The sequence below is a fragment of the Miniopterus natalensis genome, chromosome 11, assembly GCF_054644295.1.
Source record: "Miniopterus natalensis isolate mMinNat1 chromosome 11, mMinNat1.hap1, whole genome shotgun sequence".
In the NCBI taxonomy this organism is placed as follows: Eukaryota; Metazoa; Chordata; class Mammalia; order Chiroptera; family Miniopteridae; genus Miniopterus; species Miniopterus natalensis.
The window spans coordinates 60,944,262-60,966,260 of record NC_142091.1 but is presented as its reverse complement, the minus strand read 5'-3'; the positions used below and the strand labels follow the sequence as shown (position 1 = coordinate 60,966,260).

At 37.2% G+C, this 21,999-nt stretch overlaps 1 protein-coding gene across 1 annotated transcript in view; it reads right to left on the bottom strand.

The window, feature by feature from the left end:
• Positions 1 to 21,779, bottom strand: part of PDHX (pyruvate dehydrogenase complex component X) — a 45,574-nt gene extending 23,795 nt beyond the window's left edge. The window contains exons 1-3 of the mRNA XM_016206210.2: positions 21,620 to 21,779; positions 10,363 to 10,443; positions 4,758 to 4,858 (exon numbers count right to left, since the gene is read on the bottom strand). Coding sequence (XP_016061696.2) covers positions 4,758 to 4,858; positions 10,363 to 10,443; positions 21,620 to 21,779 — 342 coding nt within the window. The remainder of the gene's footprint in view (positions 1 to 4,757; positions 4,859 to 10,362; positions 10,444 to 21,619) is intronic.
• Between the last annotated feature and the right edge of the window lie 220 nt (positions 21,780 to 21,999).

Here is a 21,999-nt window from a genome sequence, read left to right as displayed (position 1 = left end):
AGAGGGTATTTTCTCAAATAAAAATATTAGTCCACAGACAAGAATTAACTCTCACAAGTTCAATTTCAACCATAAACTTTCAAACTATAAAGTGCAACATGAAGGCAATTGTGGAAATTTAATAAAAAATAAGGGAGTACCTAAGAAGAAAATAAAACCATACTGAAAAAACTCTTTAGAAAACACCACTGACAGTGTATTAGAGCGAGATGCAGCTAAGAAACTGACTGAAGAAAATCCCTAATAAACTCTCTAAGTATGTCATCCTAATATTGTTTTATTAATTTATCATTTAAAACACCTGACATCCAACTTGCTGAATAATAAATTTAAGCCTATGAACTAATATGTGTGTAATAATTTAAGGTTTCCTGCTCAATAATTTACTGGTGATTGAGAATTTAACTTTCCCATTAACTGAACTAAATTAAAATATAACACAAAATTATCTAAACTGAAAGCAAATATTCTTTAACATTATTAAGAGCTTCTAAACGTTTGTCTGGTCCTAGTTGAAGTGCAATAAATATAATTATTTTATATTTAAAATGAAATCCAGATGCAAACATTTTAAGAGTGAATACAAAGAAAAGAATGGCCCGGCCGGGCGTGGCTCAGCGGTTGAGCATCGACCTAGGATCCAGGAGATCGGAATTCGATTCCTGGTCACGGCACATGCCGGGGTTGTGGGCTAGGCAGCCGATCAATGACTCATCATTGATGTTTCTATCTCTCTCTCTCCCCCTCCTTTCCTCTCTCTGAAATCAATAAAGATATGTGTTTTTAAAAAAAAAAAAAAAAAAGAATAAAATTGGGGAGGAAATGCAAAAACCCCTTAAAGACTGGAAATAAATTCCTGTTGAAGCAAAATACATTATAATTTCTAATCCTTTCAAAAATGTAGGAAAACTTAAAAACTAGAGGGTTTTTTTTGTTTGTTTTTTTTAAATATATCTTTATTGACTTCAGAGAGGAAAGGAGAGGGAGAGAGAGAGATAGAAACATCAATGATGAGAGAGCCATTGATCGGCTGCAGCCCGCAACCGGGGCATGTGCCCTGACCGGGAATCGAACCCTGATCGCCTGGATCCTAGGTCGATGCTCAACCGCTGAGCCACGCCCAGCTGGGCAAAACTAGAGTTCTATATCATCTCCTGGCTTTAATAAACTCAAATATCCAATTCCTTGATTCTGAAAGTAAAATAACTTTTATATATTCTTATAAAAATCATTTTATTATTTATGCTAACATGAGAATTATTCTACGATGAAAGACAAAGGTGTAACTTGTTTGTGTGCGGTTGGGGAGTTGGGAATGGAGTGGGGTGAAAGACTTAAAAAAAAAACACAAAAAAACACCAGTAATACCACCTCAATTTTTTTCTTCCATTTCCCCCCATAAAATTGCATCCATTGTAACATTAATATACTCCCATTCTTATTACCCAAGAAGCATGTGAAATAATAATAAAGCCATAAAGCCCTAAAATATACATACAATCTTTTTTTTGGCAAGAAAATAGCTATTTGTGCCACTAAAGCTGCTATCAATCATATCCCCCATTGCTTTCCAGAGCATTAGGGGAACAGATGAATAGGCCCTACTGACCTATGGCATTGTTAGCTATTTGAAATGCACTGCTAAGAAGCTAACTGGAAAATGCTATCAATCCTGGAAGACTTTCATATCCAGACAATCTAGGGCCAGGAACACAGATGGGCCAAAAGCATACATGATAAAATGTAGCTGGGTTTATTACATATGGTATTTCAAATAAACTTTTTCTTTTTCAAAATGCTGCATAAATTAGTCAAAGAAACTATTTTTGGTATGAATATTTATATTTTCCAAGCCTATAATCTTAGCTGCTACATTATATATTTACATTTAGTTATAAAGGTAAAGAAATTTTAGCCTTCATATTTCTTCCACGGAAACATTTTCAACAATGTGTTTCACATGGCTATTAATACTGTAGATGACAAGTAAAGGAAGTTTACCAAATCAGAATGTAAAAAATAAAATATAAGCAACTAGGGAAAAGGGAAAGAGGATTTTCTAGTAAGAAACACAAATGAAAATTGTGTCAAGATCCACATCTAATCAGAGTATAACATTTCAAAGTGTGACCTTTGGATAGAATATACAAAGGAAAGTGTTAAATCCATGCTCAAAGCAGAGGTGAGCTGGAGGTTCAGAATTAAAAACACATCAAGGGACTACTAATAGATGTGCAGCTTATCTGTACAAATCAAGGTATAGAGGCATGAATAGATATTTACCATCTAGTCACAAACAACCATTACAATTTATTAGACAAACATGCAGAAAGCATGGGATCTAATGGTCACCAAGAGCCAAGTGAATAATTATAATAGTGATGGAAATAGCAACATTTATTGTTACTTGGTGGGTGACAGGTCTTGTGATGAGTGCATATGTATTCCCTCATTTAATCCTCATTATTACCCGTGACATAGTTATTATCTCCACTTTATTATGAAGAAAAAGGCGGAGAGAAGTTAAAGAATTTGCCAATCATTAGATCATGAATAACTGGCACTATGTATTAGCTGTATGAGTTAGGCAGCACTGTGAGTCCAGAGTCTACAATCTTAGCTGCTACACCACACTGTCTGTTAAATGTCCTGGAAGTTAAACAAACATGCACCGTCAGTGAATATACCATGTAACCCTAAACAGTCAGGCCTGAAGCATTTTCATTTACTTACTTTTTACAGAAACTCTAATTTTCCATTTTAAAAATAATATGATTATAGAAAATTTAGAAAATATAGGGAAAATGGGGAAGGATCACTTGGTTCCACTCCCCAAAGACACACACTCAACATTTTTATAACATTTTATTCTTTTCTCTACTTATGTTTTTCCTTGTAGTCCTATAAGGTTATAATCACTGTCAATACACAATCTTAAAACCATTTTTCCAAATTTTTTGAATATTTATTAATGCATAATATATTAAAAAATCACATTCTTTTGGAAAAAAATTTTAATGGCTACATGTTTCGTATTTTCTTCTGTTGTTCAAGTAACCTCTTTTATATTGCTAGACATTTTGTTTGAAGGGCTGTACTAACTTCAGCTTCTAGTAAAACCACTAGAGTATCCAAGATGTAGCTCCGTATTTTAAATTAGTTATAAAGTAGAGATTGCCCAGAGAAGTGCTCTCAAAATGACTGCGACAAGGAGAAAATTCTGAGGTGTCCTAAATTAAATTACAGCAGGCCTGAGGGTGGAAAGAAGAGACAGGAGAGGTTACTGCTGGGCAAAACCAACAAAAGACTGCTTACCTTCCTGAGTGTACACTGAAACTTTGATTTAACTTCCAGGTGGCTATTTCCGGGATTAGAGAACAGCCAAGTAGCCTGCCACCGGTGTCTCCACTTCTTGCTTACGATTGGACTTTCTGGACTGTTGCCCACAACCAATCCAAAGAAACAAATACTTCTCCCTTAGGGACTATGCACTTAGCTCAGCACTAGCTCTTCTTGACCTTCTCCCACCCACTATATGAACAGCCAATGCATATTCTTTCAAAACAACCTACATCTTCTTCCCCAAACTGTCTGACCTTCAACTCCAGGACAGCTGATTTGTCTTCTTTGTCTAGCCCTGCTGCTGGTGGTGCAGACTTTCTGCCTAAGGATCTGGTCTTTTTTCTGGCTAGCATTTGGCTCAACAAACCCTTTCTTTTAGAAAAGCTTTTGGCTGGTAAATGTTTCTGTTTAACAACTGCATATATCTGAATTTATTTCTAAAAGGAAATGACTGGTCTTGCTAGATCCACAAGCATATTTTCCATAAAAGTGCTCATGGAACAGAAAACATACTATCAACAGAAAAGACTGTAAATTCAACTATATTCAAGTATGTGAACTAATCTATACACATATCTTTTTATATAAATATTTTAAATGATTATAAAAATGTCCAAATTATAAGAATGAGTAAGAGTTTAACCAGGCCAGTGAGTGTGGCTAAAACCTATGGACAAGATGCCACAGGACATCTTAAAACAGCCTTGTCTCACCCTGACGGTGTGGCATGGTTGAGCACTGTCCTGTGCACCGTGAGGTCACCAGTTCAATTCCCATTCGGGGAACATGCCCAGGCCTGGGCTCGATCCCCGGTACGGGGAGTACGGGAGGCAGACAATTGATGTTTCTCTCTCTCCCTCTCCCTTCCTCTCTATAATCAGTAAAAACATGTTTTTTTAAAAAAAAAAAACACGCACAAACAGTCTTGTCTAGAGAAAGGAGCTGAGCAGATGATAACTTTACACACCTGCAGTCCTGGGAGTCCCAGGGAGCAAAGAAGATAGGATTTCTAATTCTTCTGGGATAAGAGTAAGACATTCCTTCTTTTAGATTTTACCAACTATAAACTCCGAAACTGCTAGTTCTAAGCTTTAACCCATTGCTTCCTTTGTCTTCAAATTCTACCTCAATTCTAGCCTTCTCTCATCCCTCAGGCCAAAATGCTTCTCTTTCTCCACCAGAAAACACAAAACACTGAGTACCATTGTTAAGGTTGAAACCGTTCTCTGTTGTCTGATCACCATGGACCATTATTAGACCTTAATACTGAAATATTTTATACATTGAAAATGTATTATGCAGCAAATAATACAACACTATACATAAAGAGGTAAAAATAAAAGGTAACTTTACTTCAAGGAACTTTACATTTAAGAAATCTTCACCTGTTGAAAACAATCAAAATAAAAACTTACCATGATTTTGGCCAAGATGCCATCATCACTTGCATCTAAGGTAACCACGGCTTTGTCAGTCTCTATTTCACATAAGGCGTCTCCAGCACTCACAGCTTCACCTACAAAACAAGACTGGGTTTATTTTGTTTTTTAAATATGAATTTTACTATGTGAGTTGGTGTATGTGTATGAGTAATACATGAATAATAAATACCAAAATATTCAGTAGCTATTTCCAGGCTGTGGAATTACAAGTAATTCTCAAAATTATGCATATATGCGTGTTTGCATGTGTGTATATATGCATACTTTGTTGTAAAAGCTCTATAATGGCCCAGCCAGTGTGGCTTAGTGGTTGAGCATCGACCCATGAACTAGGAGATCATGATTTGATTCCTGGTTGGGGCACATGCCCAGGTTGTGGGCTCGATTCCCAGTAGTGGGTGTGCAGGAGGCAACCAATGGATGATTCTTTCTCGTCACTGCTATTTCTATCTCTCCCTCTCCCCTCCTCTCTGAAATCACTAAAAGCATAAATTAAAGAACAAAACAAAACAAAAGCTCTATAATGGACATAAATGATATTTGTTATAATAAAAATGCAATACAAAGATTACTGAGCAAATGTTAAAAATGAAATCACATTTTAGAGACAATAGCAATGAATGCATTTCCTCCTCTGAACACATCAATTCCAGACCCCACATTCCTTCCTTCATAATATACTTTGACTATTATTCCATGAAAAGTTTTACAATTAATAGCACTTCTGCCTTAATATCACAGGTTGAGTTTAGAAAACCTGTTGGCACCACAGAGCATAAATACATAAAGCATATGAAGCAAAAAGAGAGATAGTCAAAGACACAATGAGGTCAAATAAGAAACATTTCAGTGCAATAGAAACAGTATGGAGACTCAAAAATGTTGAGCAGGACCTGACTTGCTGGTTTCTAGATCTAGAAGCAAATTGGAGGTAAAGTGTGGTAGTTTCTCTAAGAATAAAGGGAAGTAAGAGTGCTTCATGAAGCCATGCAACTCAAATCAGATCTCAGCTTAAAGCTAGGCCTGGGTCAGGGCTCCTCTACTCATAATAGGAGGTTGGTAACATAGGCGATCAATGCCTACTGACTAGGACTGTGGCTTTAATGAGAACTGTGGGTCTAGGAAGGTGGGGGAACAAAAACACTGTCTCAATGCCAGGAACAGAGCCAATCCACCTCTGGCTCCATTACTGCACCTGCTAATATCTCTAATATCAAAAGCAAAATCCCTGATTGCAGGATGGGGGAGGGGAAGAGTAGGGGACAGGTGGGAAGACATTAAACACAAACATCCTCCACTCAAAAGTAAATTTCAAAACAGTTCCAAAACATATAAAGAAACCTAATGCTATGAAAGAAAAACCACAAAATCAATAGCAACAGAAATTCATTTCAGATGCAATTCACTTAATGAAACCTGCCAAAGATTTTAAAATAAATATCTTCAGGACATTCAAAAATATAAATGAAAAGAAAGGTGCATCACAAAAACAAGAGAGAGAAAAAAGCAACAATGTACAGAAATATCAGGCAGAATAAAAAAACTAATTAGAAATCTTGGAAATGAAAAGTACAGTGACATAAAAAGAAACAATCAATGGGGTATATTCTAGAGGAACACAGTGAGGTGAACTGGTAAATTATAGACAGCATTAAGGGACTACCTGGAACTTAATATAGGCAGAGAGGAAGATAAAAAATGGAAAAGAGGCGTTAGACATAGACTGAGGGTGCAATGTTTGTTTAAGGGAGTTCCAAGGGAAGAGATCGGAGGGAATGGTGTAGAAGCAATGCACGAAAAGATAACTGCTGAGAATTTCTCAGAAATGAAAAGACATACACTCAAAATGAAAGAGTTCTGAATGTGTTTAGAATAATGGCTATATATGGTGTATTGACTGGGAGGGAGGAACATGGAGCCTTGCAGCTTATTAGAAATACACTATATCTTGATCTAGCTGGTGGTACCTGAATAAATGTGTATGTGAAAATTAACTGAGCTTACACTTTCTGCAAGTAATAATTTGATTCAAAAAAAAAGTTAAACAGAAAAAGAGTATTAATCTGTATAAACATGAATCCAAATCAGATACACTGTAGAAAAACTGCATACTATCAACAGTAAAAACACAATCATAAAAGCTTTCTGAGGAAAAAAGTCAGATTGCCTCAATGGAATGACAGAATGAGAGCACACTTGTCAGCAGCTGCTATAGAGGCCAGCAGACAATGGAGAAATATCTTCAAAAAGCTGAGGAAAAATAACTGTCTAGAATTTTATATGTAGCCAAACTATCATTTAAGAATGAAGGGAAAGTATTCTTTAGACACATAAAGGCTAAGAAAATTTACCACCTATTGATGAGTTATTATGAACTGCAGTTCATCAAGAAGAAAAGTGGACACAGAGGAACCCCTTGGGTTACAAGAAACAATTAGCATAGAAATAGATAAAAATGTTAACTATTAATCATTTACAAGGTCACTTCTGAGTGCTTATAAAGGTGTAAAACTCAAATTCTAAAAAAAGAATAAGATGAATAAGGGAATGTTCAGGTGATAGTTAAAGCATGCTAAGAACTTTAATATAGATAGGAGGAAAAAATATCAAATAATTCTAGACTTTATTGGCAACATTTAATTAAATATGTACCTTAAAAACTTAATAGTGTACACCAAAAAATATAAAAAATAGAAATATAATCTACAGTATTCAAAAAACCTGGGGAAACATAAATAATAAAAACTAACATCCAATTGAAGGCAGACACATGACAAGAAAAACAGAAAAGAATAAAAACAAACAAAAAAGGTAGAAATAAGTCCAAATGTATTAGTAATTACAATAAATATAAATGGGTTAAAACCACCTACCAAAGGCAGATTATCAAAATGAATTAAAAAAAATAAAATCTGGGTAAATGTGGCTTACAACAGACAGACCTAAAACAAAAACAATAAAAAATAGGGGACAGAAAAATATGCAACATACAGATACACCCCCTCACACACACAGCAAAAATAGTTGGTACAGTAATATTAATAGCATACGCAATAAAAGAATATGAAGGAAAATCTAAAATACTAAGATAACAAATATGCTCTGAAAGTTCACTGTACAGAAACTACTTCCTTGTACACCAAGATTTTCACATAGATGGTTGTAGTATATCTTTAGTTAAAACAGTTCAGAACCACCAATATATACTGCTTTCATGAAATAAACAAACTTAGCTATTAGATAATATCTAGTAAACACCTAAAAGAAAAGGTGCTTGGTCTAACCTCAAAGAGGTTTTTCTACTGAACAAATATTTATTGAAAACACATTAGAGCACTAAGGATACAGAAGTGGGGAGTGGGGGAGGAGTTAAGATTTCTGACCTCAAGAAGTTTACTTACTTTCTAGTGACAAGTTAATTGGAAATGATAGTGGGATTAGGTGAAGTCAGGATGCTAAAGGAATATTCAGGATGGGCATCTAATTCAGGTTTTGGAAGGTGAAAGACATCTGATCTGAGCCTGAAAAGATGAGGAGGAGACAATGAAGTAAACGGGCAGTGAGCCAGGCAGAAGGCACAGCATACCCAAAGTCCTGGGGGCAAAAGAAAACAGGAAACATTGGAGGATCTGCCTAAAGGTACTGAGAGAAGGGCTGAGGTGAGATATTAGGATGGTGAGGTAAGTAGTAATCAGATCAAAAAAGACTGTTTTTATAAGTCATACAGAGAAAGCTAGAGTCAGCTTTATATGTTTCTGCTGTAACCATGGAAAAACCAATTGAACTAGGCAATCTAGCAATTAAATTCTTCTAGACACCTAGAAAAGAAATCCTGGCCATAGAAAAAGAGAAAATGATTTTTTATCTCTTGAGATCACTTATTCCAAATCTCAAACATCCTTTAAGAAGCAACCACAAATTCTACTTCAGCCACAGGTCAACCTAGGTGATTTTGTTCCTGTTCCTAAATTCTTACAGTAGTTGTAAATTATTTCCAATGAATCAGAAGCTGCATTATAAAATGTTATGTTGCTACTATTAATTACTTTTTAAAAATTAGGGTTTTCTCTATCTATCAGACTATGAGCTTCTTCACAACAGGAACAGGATACATCTTAAGTATTTTATAGTCTACCTAACTGCCCAGGCTAGTACCTCACAATGAGCTTGAGATTAAAATACTTCTGAAAAAAAAATCGCAATAATTTCACACATCCTCATTTCCTCATAAGGTATACATCAAACTGTCAAATGTAAAACACCATCACGGCACTCCTAACTTATCATGAAACTAAGGTTCTATCTATTAATTAATCAAACATAATATAAATGCCAAAAGAAAATTCTGAGACCAAATAATGAGCCACAAAAGGTTCCAAATATACTCAGTTTCAGCTTTGATGAACAATTTAGCACCATAATTTAGAAAAGCTGCAAGGCAGAGTAGTTACAAGGAACTCTTCCAACTCAGACACAGGTTTGAGTCCAAGCTCTGACACTTACTAGTAATCTTGACCAAGTTATTAAAACTCTCTCTGATTCTCAGAAAAGTTTCGAATGTGCAGCTATACTCATGTGTACAGTACATAAATGTTAACAAGAAGTAAATTAAGCTCAATGAAATCGCACACATAATGAACTTAAAAAAAGAAGCCAGTAAATTACTGAGAACCAAGGATTAAGACTGCTCTCAATTATTTGCAGTGTATTAGCAAACAAACACTCTTCCTCAGTTAACAGGACACAGAATTTTAAGTGCAACCTTCAAGGAAACGTGCTCCACGGACTTAAAGTACATCCTGGCTTGTCCTACATAAAAATAGCACATTGAAATCAAAAGGAAGAATGAGCAGAATGATGAGACAGTCTGTCTCCGGGCTCTTCATCATACTCTCCATATTCTAAAGATGTGAATAACTTATCAGACTGCCATTTAGCTAGAAGCCTGGGAGATAAATGTGGTGGGGAGAATCCTCTTATCTACTTGCCTATCAGTTCTCAAAGTGTGAAAAAATTTAATCTTTTATAATAACCCTGAAAGGCTGTTCTATGTCTGAATTATTATTTAATGATATCAACACTCTATCATACTGAATATGGCAATAGCTAAAGCTCTGTAATTTATCAGGAAAAAGAGTTAAAAATAGGTTCCAATTAATTACATTATTTATAAAGGTGAAACTTTCTTAGGTACTGATAATTATTTTAAAAGATGGCAACAGCCATGCAGAGCCAAATACTCGAAGTGCGTTCTAGTGAAGCAGTAGCTGTTTCACTTAATTATAAGACATGTCTTTCTCAAATTCTAGGAACAAACTTATGATGTTGAAACTAAAAGTTAAGTATAAGGACTAAAACTTGGGGGGAAATTTTTAAAAATATTTTATAATTCTCTGCTTGTTTCCACAAGCTGAACCCAGAAAACGTTTGCTTCATTACCATGGAGAAATTTTATTTAAACAAACTTAGATTAACTAGCAGAGGAACCTAATTTATTTCGTTCCTCATGTATTATGCAATACAACTGATTTTAAGAAATGACCAAGTAACACGAGGCAGCAGTGATGTACTTGCTCACCTTCCTTTTTCAGCCACTTCACAATGTTCCCTTCTTCCATCGTCGGAGACAGGGATGGCATTAGTATCTTAATAGGATCAGCTGAAATTGAAAAAGGAAAGATTAGCCACAAAAATGTAATGCACCTCACAAGGCAGCAATACAAATTTTAAGTAAATTAATACCAAATTCAACTTGAGAAAGAAAATATCGCAAAGTTGGAAAGACACCCAAGGTCAAACTAAGTGTCCAGGAAATAGTATGGAAACATAAAATTCTGTTTTTAAAAAATAAAGCTTTTTTGGAATGCTTTCAACTCCTTTCTCATAGTTCCCCAGCACTCTGTGCATATTTTCAAATCAGGTGTTTACAAGATTAAAAAATAGAAAAGCTGATTTATGTTTCATCCTCTCCTTCCCCTTCTGTTACTGCAAAAATCATTTACAAATAAAATGATCAAAGTAAAGACAAATAAGAAAAAAACAAGTAGGGTTCTGATAACCTACAACAGAATAATCAAGATTAGACTTTAAAAAATTAGTTGTGTCTTTATTTTCCTCTAATGTTATACTAGTCAAGAAGCAAAGGTTCTTGCTAGTAGCTGTGAAAGGAAAGGTAATGCCTGTCAAGGAAGATCAGGCATATGAACTGAAGTGGCTAAATTAACCTCAGACTGTGTTCCATACCACAGCTCAAATGGGAATCGAAAAAGGTAGACTCAAACCACGGTGACCTCTCAATGAAGCACAGCTTTTTCCTTAGATATAAAAAAAGGAGATGCTCTTTATATTTGGTAAGATGTGCTTTCCAATAGTTATCCGCTGAACAGGACCACATCACAGAGCACACAGCTGTTAGATGACAATTTATATAAAGTTTATACTAATAAAATTGTTAACAGCATGCTCCAGTTCTAGCAGAAGCCATGGTAACAAATTATATTCCATGAAATCTTTCAAAGAACCTATTCATTCCTCAGACTATTCAACAATCTGACCCCAAAAAGCAAAACACCACTGCATATCTAACATATTTCAAATGTGGAAGAGAACAGAATGGGGTTTCTTTTTCTCATTGATATTTTAGGGTTAAAAGCAAGGGTATTGAACAATAATATTAAATGAGGTTATTTCCTTTGGGAAACTGAACTAATTTTACTGTAACTTCGAATAAAGAGTTCCCATGGCTTCATGATAAAGGAGCTGCACTTCGGAAGCACTTGGAAGGAAGCTCTGTCCTTTCTCCTTCTCACTGTTTCCTCTCTGAAGGGCTGGGAAAAGAACCTGAGCATATACCTGCCTCAGCCTTTTCCTATTTCCTTTTAGGAACTGCCTACCTATCGGGGTGCCTGCAGTTTCGTTCAGCTTTTCCATGTGCTAGGAGTAAATGGACCTGCTTTTCAAAGGCAGATAGCAAGCCAACCTCTCTCTATACCCACCATGGAAACCCACTGGGTGTGAGGAAGCAATTAGGTCGGTGTGTTTGCTTTGTCTACACAAACTCTCCCTCTCAAACAAAAGCCCAAAGTCTAAACATGGGGTTGTACCGCGAAGTCCAACTATAGAAGGCCACACATCTAAGTCACATTCTCCAGCCTCATAAAACCATCAGCATTAGAACTGCTACTTTTGATTTCTATGAGGTTTTTTCGCCTCTCTCTCAATTGGTACCAAGCTCTAAGAATAATTACAAGTAAGGATCATCACTGGTTATTTATAGCCTATTCACTCAGAAATTAAAACATAACAAACCAGGCATATCAAGTCCATGTGAGCATTCTTCTTATTTCCAATCAAATATCCCAATGAATGCTTTCCCTACCTAGGGCATAAAGAATTACTGACAATGAGTATTTTGAATTCAAAAGAAAACAGGTAATGTTTAAGTGCATTATATCTTGGAAATAAGGGAGAGAGAAAAACCACAATGAGTTTCCTAACTTCTGATTAATAATATTATTAAAGGACACAGTTATTTCAGAAGAGATGAGAGAACCTGTGCACTATGTGTCTCAATAACCTTCACTGTAACAGTTTCACTGAATTTCCAAGCAACCTCTAGTTGAAAAGCAAATTATGTCTAGAATATAGCTTTAAAAAAATCTTGTTTTTCTCTTAGTAAAATAAGTCCTCATGGACTGAAATGGGCACATTCAGATATTAAATAGGTACAAAATAATGCAGACTACTATGTACAACCTCAGGGCATTGTCTAGAAAACACTGGAGCACTAAGTTCTTGAGTGAAGTGAATTATAATTAGGGAAGTGCACTTAGGGAAAACACACACACACACACACACACACACACACACGCAAACCTATACTGTAACATTAGTGATGCATCTCCAAATCCAAACCATAACAAGCCTACGCTTAATTGCAAGAATTCTTCAAAAGCACTCAAAGCTTTATACAGTCAATACATTAGGAAATAATAAAAGGAGCTTTCTAATCCCCTACATTATTTGTGTCTATATCACCTTTTTCATTTTTTACATAGCTAAATGAAAAAATAAACAAAACACATTTGGCTAAAGAATGTATAGCTGGCCTAAGGCTGAGCATTACATTTTTTAAAGCTCACAGTGATGAATTGAGTTTTGAAAAACAAAAACGATATTAAAAAACCCTACAATCTAATAGCACCATGATAAGAGGCCAGCCTCTCCTTGAAAAACACAGCTTAAAACAAATCCCAATTTGTTGCTTCTAACAAAAAGGTCAAGGCTGGCATTATGAGAGACTATTTCATATGCACATACATATTAAATTTATATCAAACAGAGTTCCACTTCAAAGAAGCAAAATAAATGGACTTCAATGCTTTCAAGTCCAGATTCCAATTTATGACAAACACTAAATCAAGTCTCTCAAAACAAAGTCTGTCTTCAATATTTTTACATCTTGGTTCCAGTTGCCATGACACAATTCATGTTTATTTTATGATTCTATCTGCCATTATAATCTCTCACCTAAGAAACCTTCACATTTCCATTATTCCTGACATGAAGTTCCATATTATAAAACTTGCATTTATTATTTTCCAAATTACCAAATCAAAAGCCTCAAAATTGTTCATATTTTAAAATAAAAAGAATGCAATCATTCCTCATACAGCCACGCTTCATGGATAAATTGAAATTACTTCTCTGAATAGTGACAATAAAATATAAAAATTGTGTAATAGATCACTATCCTTACTCTGAAACGAAGGTGACAAAAAAACAAAGACAGACATTTGGGACATCTCCATTATTCAATACTATCTTTTGATTGATTATACTGGCTTCCTACTTCCTATGGAAAGTAAAATGTGCATTGTATTTTCTGATTAATCTAACCAATCTATCCTTCAACTGTCATGCTGGAAAATAATTTCAAACATAAGCATTAATTTATTAATAATGGTACATATTTCATTTTAATATATCCTCTTTCAACTGGAACATTATACACATCTTTTTCAAATGTATTTTTCCAGTGGAAAAGTAATTATACAAGCATAATATCAGCTCTGAGTGACAGGGCTGTACATAATTAACACCTGCCCTTTAGAGTTGCCATAAATTCCACTGAGAGAGTATGGGCTTTTCTAGGCCTCTCAGAATTTTAACGTATACCTAATATTGTTTAATTTCACTAGAAATTAAATATGGCTTCCCTTTTCATTCCAGTAAGCAGTACACTGTACCCATCTCCTGTCAAATTGAGGAGACCCTGAAATGTGCACCAGTTACATTTCCTATGAACAACCGGGCACACTTATGGGTAAGTCATACAGGTTATTTCAATCAGTAAAAATGCCACAATTAATAAAAAATACCCCCAATTCAGTTAGAATTTAACCCCTTTGGAGTCATTTTAGTGTTCCACTCCTTTCTATCAAGTTAACAAACTATACTAATGGCTTATAAAATCTGTCCTGGAGCAGTTTAAAAAAATATTTAAGATAACTATGGTAATACACATTTCCAGTTTATATATAAACATACTGATTTTAAAAGTAGAATCTCACAAATTATTCAAACTGTCTTACTTTTTTTTTTTGCATCAACAGAATAATAAATTTTAAAATTATTTTTATTTTTTTATTTTTTAAAATATAGTTTTATTGGTTTCAGAGGGAGAGGAAGAGATAGAAACGTCAATGATGAGACAGTTGTAATTGATCGGCTATCGCCTGTACGCCCCCTACTGGGGATTGAGCCCACAACCCGGGCATATGCCCTGACCGGGAATCGAACCTCGATCTCCTTGATCATAGATCAACGCTTAACCACTGAGCCATGCCGGCCGGGCTAAATTAAAAATTTTTTGCTTAGCATATTGCTGCTTTCCTGCCATATCAGGCACATGAATAATCTCTCAATCACTGAATTTATAGCAGTTTCTCTAAGCAATTATTATATTTCTTCAAATCTGCTCTTCTAATCTTTCTACAGCATAATGCTGTCTTCCACATCAAATATACTACACTAATCAAATTCCAGTTTCTTGTTCCCTAAAGTATTTCTTTTGTTCTAAGAGGAAAACACTAATACTTCAGGCAAAACCAACTATATCAAAGCTTTAAATTGATGGCCTAGATAGCAGTTCTAAAAGTTCTCAGGATTAAAAATGATAATATAAGCAGACAACACACAAATGCAGATCAAATTGCTTTATGGATTACCTGAAGCAGATCTCAGCTCCATTATGCTGACTAAAGTAATTAAGGAAATTCAGCAGTTTACACAGGTACAGCTCAAGAGTCCTTCTAGTCTGTTTATACCACTATAATCCACACACAAAAATCATGAAATGCAAAAAGGCCAAATGGAGAAGGAAATTACCCAGTACTTTCTTAGTGTGGCTCCCTGTTCCTAACATTAATTTGCTTCTTCTCTAATAGGGAGAGATGATGCTCATTTAATCGCCTCTCTTTTCAAGGCAAGAACTCATTAAATATAATGGAACTTTTAAAACTTCCATTCAAAGAAAACAATTATGCCATCTGCAGGCTGAATAAAATAAAGCAGAATGAAGTATATGGGTAATTTAAAAATCAACACCCATGCACAGAATAATATTAACACAGCAGCTTTGAGTAAAGGCAGCCAAAGCAATTTTTTTTTTTAATGGGTGCTTGTCATGTTAAGTCTTTTTTGTTCAAAAGTTATTTTGGTATGGTAATGGTGTAAGAATACACTGAAAATATCAATAGATGACAACAGAAAATGAATGCATAGTCTGCGTGAAAATAGCATTTACAAGTCTTGGCAAGATACAAAAACATATAATAGATGCCCCAAACAGTATATATAGCATAATCTAATTTCTACCTGCTTAGCTTGTACAAAAAGACTGAAGGGATATACACCAAAATTCCAACAGTAGTTATCTCTAGTTGGTAATATTATTATAAGTACCTTTCATTATGTTTGTTTCTTATAATCTACATGTTCACCTTCTACAATAAATTTATCCAATTTCATTCTATATCCAAAACTTATCTAACACTAATTTTAAAATGACCTTTTGTTTTTGTTATTTTTAGACACAAACCTACAAAGACAGGGAGAGAGAAAAGGAACAATGGCATAAAATTTTGGAAGCAGAAAAATAGATGAATAACAATTGACTAACGAGGCTCTAGAAAGCTGGTTAACAGTCCACCCTCATTCAACAGAAGACTGAAAGCCTGGAGATGGTTTTCTTTGGAGATGGTATTGAGGAAGGGAGGTCCAGCCTACACACCTGGGATATACAGACACTGCAAAAATAAGTTAACTGAGAGATTATCTGTTGTGACTGGCAATGCAGAAAACCGTGCTGAAAGCTGTTAGGTGGTGTGGGTTAAATGAGCAATAGCTACAGAGAAAACAAAAGAAAAAATTTAAAAGGCAATCATGTTGAGAAAAGTCTGTGTCTCAGTTTGCCTCTTCTGTAAAATAGAGTTCTGAAAGGATTAAATATGGTAACACACGCAAAGTCTTTACAATGGGGCCTGGCAAAGAGTGTTGCCATGTTAGCTACTTATTGATAGGCGGCACAGATCTGGTTAACAGGGTGGGCTCTGAAGGCGTCCAGACAGTTGGCTAGATGTGTCACCTTGTCATTCTTCACGATTCCTTCCTCCAAGAATGAGATGGGTTCACAGGTTCATTTCAGCTTCCCATCCTAAACTTGATTTCCTTTTTACTCTCTCCTTTACCTAATTCAGCCTTGTTCTCACAGCTAAAGTACACTAACTCATGGCCTCTATTTCAACTGTATTTCACATCTGAAAACCAAATTCTCAGAAAATCATTGGCAGATGTTTCAGTGGACCATGTAAGTTTTAAAAAGCATGTTGGAACTACCTTAGTTTATAGTGCCTCATAGTACTATAGTACCTTGTAGTACACTTTAATACCTACTTAATGGTCTGAGGTTATTTAAATAGCAATGGAAAGCCAAGAAAAAACTTTTGAGCAAGTAAGAGAAATAACCAATTCTGTAATAGGAAATTGAGCTTGTCTGCAGTTCCACGTATATGGCTAATGTTCACTAGTTTATTTATAAAAAACAAAACAAAACACGCACATGCTTTGAGATGGTTACAACTAGAAACCTCACAGAAAAGCTAAAATAAAGATACCCATGAATGTGCTTCCTGCTCTCCTTTACTCAATTAGACCACTTGACCTGAGAAACTGAAAAGGCACTTAGAGACCAAGTCCTTCTAAACTTCTGGCCTTCATCCTAAAAACTGCCACAGAGGAATGGAAGGGTTTTAAGCCAGGGTATAGGCATTTCTGAAGATCACTTCATGGCACAGGAGTGGAGGAAAAGAGAGAAAAATCCATTCATTTGTTCATTTGTCACTTATTCAACAAATATTCATTCAGCACCTACCAGGTAGGTGGTTCTAGGGGTTATACATACCAAAAGTGAATAGAAACAGACAATAACCCCTCCTCTCATGGAGCTTAGCTTCTAAAGGAGACAGAAAATAAATAATATGTCTGATGGTGATATGAACTAAGATAAGGAGGGTAAGGGGTCAAAGTGACCCTGGAGGAACTATTTTATCAGTTGATCAGAGGCCTCCTCTGAGAAAGTGAGCAGAACTGATGAGGAAGCCATGCACACAGCTGATGGCAGAGCCTTCTAACAGAGGAAACGGCAAGCACAAGGAGCACAGTGTGCGTGGTATGTTGCAAACACACAGAGGCCGACGTGCGGAGTGAGTGAGGAGGGGCACGGTAAGAGTCCAGGTCGAGAGGTGGAGGGCATTCATCCCGTATTGGGCGTTATAAGCCACAGTAAGGACTTCAGACTTTATCCTGAGTTTAATGAGCTCTCAGAGGATTTTCAGTGACATGATCTGACTTACAATTCACAAGCACTCTGAAAGCTGCATGGGAAACAATCTGTACTGGGCTAAGTATGGTGGCAGAGACATCTACTGAGACATTCCTGCAAGACTCTAGATTAGAGGTGTTGGTAGCTTGGAGCAGACTAGTGGGTTGTGGAAGATGTAGTGAGGAGTGGTCACATTACATTTAAAAGGTAGAAACAAGCAATTTTTGATAGATTAGATGTAGTATATGAAAGTCAGGAGTCAAGGACAACTCTAATTAGGAGTACAAGGGGAAAAAAAAAAATCAAAATTAGATGCCATAGCACCAAGCCTTCCTATAAGAAGTGCCCAAAGGGCCGTAGAAAAGACATAAGCTTGGTTCCTATTCAGCTACTCACATGGAGACGGAAAAATCAGGTCAGTTATAAAAACCCTGTGCTTACTCTTATGCAAGCCAGTGGCCTAGGGACACAATCTGGGAAATTACACTTGATTTTTCCAAGTATAGAAATTGTACTTGCTCTCTTCACCTCTCTTAGCATGGGAACTATGATTTTATATATGTGTATATATGTATTAGTACCTCATAGTTTCAGTGCTAAAACCGACGTATAAAGTATAATGACTGATGAATGTGTGTCAGGTAGGTATGGGAGGCATCCCCCATTTGTCTTTCCAGATGTACTTAACTCAACCTTCCTCCACACTATTGTATGGGCTTTGGCCTCCAGTTGGGTTCTGTCATTCTGTCAACAGGCAGCATAAGCAGGAGACTGAAGAGGGAGAGGAGAGTGAGGCCAGGGTATTTATTTCCCAGGCTACCTCCCTGAGGGCTCACCTGGGGCTTGTTGGGTCCTTTAACTGAAGGGCACAGCTCCATCACAGGGTCTCCCCACAGGTTCCCTCCTTTCCAGTTCTGGTAACTGCTCCCCTTCCATGGCTCTTCAAGCCTAGAAGTGGTGACAGCACCTTACTCTAAACAGCCCCGTAGTACAGCATTATCTCTACAGCCTAAATTTACAAAAATTTATTAAACTCAGCTCAAATTACCCACTTTTAGAGCGCCATCTGTTCCCTGCCAGGACCCTAGAGAAAGACTAAGGAGGGTGGCATTTAAGTCATGAGAAAAATTTCAAACCACGAGATCATTAGAAGAAACAGTATGAGCAAATGAAAGAAAAGTACAGACATTTAGGGAAAGACGAATGGTCTGATGAGACTAAATGCACAAGTCAATTTAATCTAAACCCAATCGGAATCAAGATTTCTAAATTATTGACTTTGTTGTAGTCATTTATGTAAATGTATCCATTAGTCATTTATTTACAATTGGAATCCCTATATTAAAACCCATCTTTCTTGTTCTAGATATGGTAAGTATCCTTGCAAAGTGGCACAACTATTTTCTGTAGGAAATGACTAAAATGTTTATGGAAACAGGGTAGGCAGTATTTATAAATTACAGGGAGAAACTACAAGTTCCCTGGAATCACATACAAAATTTTACATGAATGCATTTTTCTGAAAAAGTGGCAAAGCTTTTAATCAGTTTTCAAATAGATTTGTGCCTCTCTAAAAACTAATGCTTGCAGATTCCCAAGAAAGTTCCCCTGAATTATAAATTTGCCAACCATAAGCCTTCCCTAAAAATGTTTCATATAATACAAGAAAGTCCCTGATTACAGAAAAGTATCGAAATCACTAGCTACTGTAAATGTGCTGCCTACCAAGTACAAAAAGCAAAAACAAAAAAAATCACACACTCCATTTTGTTTACAGAATCTGTTGATCCCTTCATACACTCAGTATCCAATGGCACATTTGTAAGGAGGCTGGCTAGAATTGTCAGGTAGTTTAAAGCTGCAGAACTGTTTCCTCTGAGTGAAATAAAAACTTTAGAAGAGGCTTCCTCTTGCAACACCGGTCTTCTTCTTATTAAATTATAAAATTAAAACTCTACATGAATCCCAGTTTATTTTGTGATCTTGGAACAAGGACAAATAGAAATCACCATTCCACTTAAGAGTCTACCAAAAGAATGAACACATACATAATAGTTTGGGGATTTACACATTTTGTTGTAAAAGGCAAATGAAGCACAAAATAATAATAAGGCATATTTAAGAGTATATTATCTTAGAAACTTACAAAGAGGAGGACATTAACATATACTCTAACTCTCTTAAATGGTCCTGCCACCTTCATACAATCTAAAATTTTCGTATCTTAAATTGTTCTAGAATGATACTGTTATCACGAATATAGATATTACTGAGATATATCTCACTTCATTAAAAAAAAGAAGTGTTCACTTAGAATATATATACACATGGTAAACAAAACAAGCATGCTGACACTGTTCTGCTAATGTCTACAGCCAAGTATCACTTGACATTGAAGTTGACTCTGCTTAAGAAAAGAGGCTTTGGTGTCAGGCAGGCCTGGGTTGAAACTGGAGGTGTATTATCAGAGCACAGCATAAGCTGTTGTACTAAATGAGTTAATTCACGTAAAATGCTGAGAAGGGCGCATGGTACATAGTTCACCTATAAAACACAACTAACCCCTGCAGGGTTCTTAAGATGACTGAGATAAATTGTTCACAGGGGAGTAGAGGTAGATGAGGGAGGGTAAAACATCATGGTACATCAGATACGGATTGCCTAAGTGAGTTTCTAAAAGCATGGGTCCTCTACGCCTGCCTGAACTCATGTCCCTTTCTCTGTAGACAGGATCTAGAACATTCAAATATTCTCAAAAGGATATGTTTTATAAAGAAGGTTAAGAACACTCTTCCTAGATTATTTCCAACACTGGGCTTTTACTATTCCATTATTTTCTAAGGCAGAGTGTCTCAAAGCGTAGTCTGTCAAACACCACATAAAACATCAAAACTCATCTAAGGTTATGTAGAGTGCAGACTGCTGAGCTCCACTCCAGACAGATTCTCTGGGAGCTGGAGCAGAAGTTCAATACTTAATAAACTGGGAGGGAGGGGAATTCTATACACAGTTAAAGAACCACTGTTCCAAGTATTTTATGAAACATTAATCTGAAGAAACCGAAACTGTTCCCATCATCAAATCTTTAGAAATCTCAGTGCATTCATCTTACCGTACGTAACTTATTTTTTCCTGAGCCTTGGGTAGCCCAGAATATGTAGGCAATGTCTACTGCAACCTAATTTTTTAAATTAAAATTCATTCTGTGCAGTGTCAGGACGATGACTGGTAGGTAACCCGTCTCATTTAAAAAAATGACCCCGCCCCACCCACGTGTAAAGAAAAATAATGCCCCACATGCCATATCACCTACTGTTCAATACCGGAAGAACTGTTACTTGTGTCAATGACTAAATACCGATTTCCTACAGTAAGCTTCCTGACTCCCCCTCCTAACTCTGCACTCTTTCGTGCTCATGTTCTGCCAGACCTCATTCTGTGAGGCGTGAGGCTTTTACAATCAGGCCTTTTATTAGTTGTGTGGGGACCCGAGCGGCCCGGGAGAAAAGGCCCCCCCTAGAGAAAGGCCAAAGGACTAGGAACCGCCAGGAGCGCTTCTGAATCCCAGCAGCCGTGGGCAGCTTCTCCCCGGCGGGATGCCGGACGACCCTACGGGAACCTGAGACGTGACTGGAAAGGGGCCTGAGAGGAAGGCGTGTGGGTCCTGCCTTCGCGCCTCTCAAAAAAATCCAAATTCCAAGGCAAGGTCAAGAGAAGCCGTACCAACCAGGGGGCCGGAGACGGAGTCAAGGTCTCCCAGCTCCCACGAAAGCCCTGAGGGGCACGCGCTTTCCAGGCGGTCAAGTCAGCTGACCCCTCCCCGAGCAAAGGCCCAGGGAACAGGGAGCCCCGAGTGCCTCCGCACCCAAATGCAGGCCCTCAGTCAGAAAGCCCCTGACCCTGGCCCAGTGTGCAGTTACACCGAGAAGCTGAAGGAGCCCCGGTCACTCACCCTGCAGCCATTGCGTGCTGTGAAGCCATCTCCAACTGGCTCCGCCGCCCGCGGACCACCCAGCAGCCCCCTTAACAAGCCCCAGGCCTCGCCGGCCGCCGAAGCCTAGGAGACAGCGCAGCATCCGCACATCACTGCCTAGCCTCCAGGAGGCCGCCATCTTCCAGGCCTTTTCACGGGCTGCCCGCAGCACAGCCTGATCGCTCTGTCATCAAGCCCTCCCTAGGCCCCGCCTCTCACCCGGTTAGCCACGCCCCCTAAGCGCCAGTCGGGCCTTTGGGGCTCATTAAAGCCTCCTAGCCCCGCCTCCAACCTCCTTGGCCCCGCCTCCCAGCCTGGCGGCTCTGCTCTCCAGGCAGCGAGGCCCTCCCAGGCCCGCC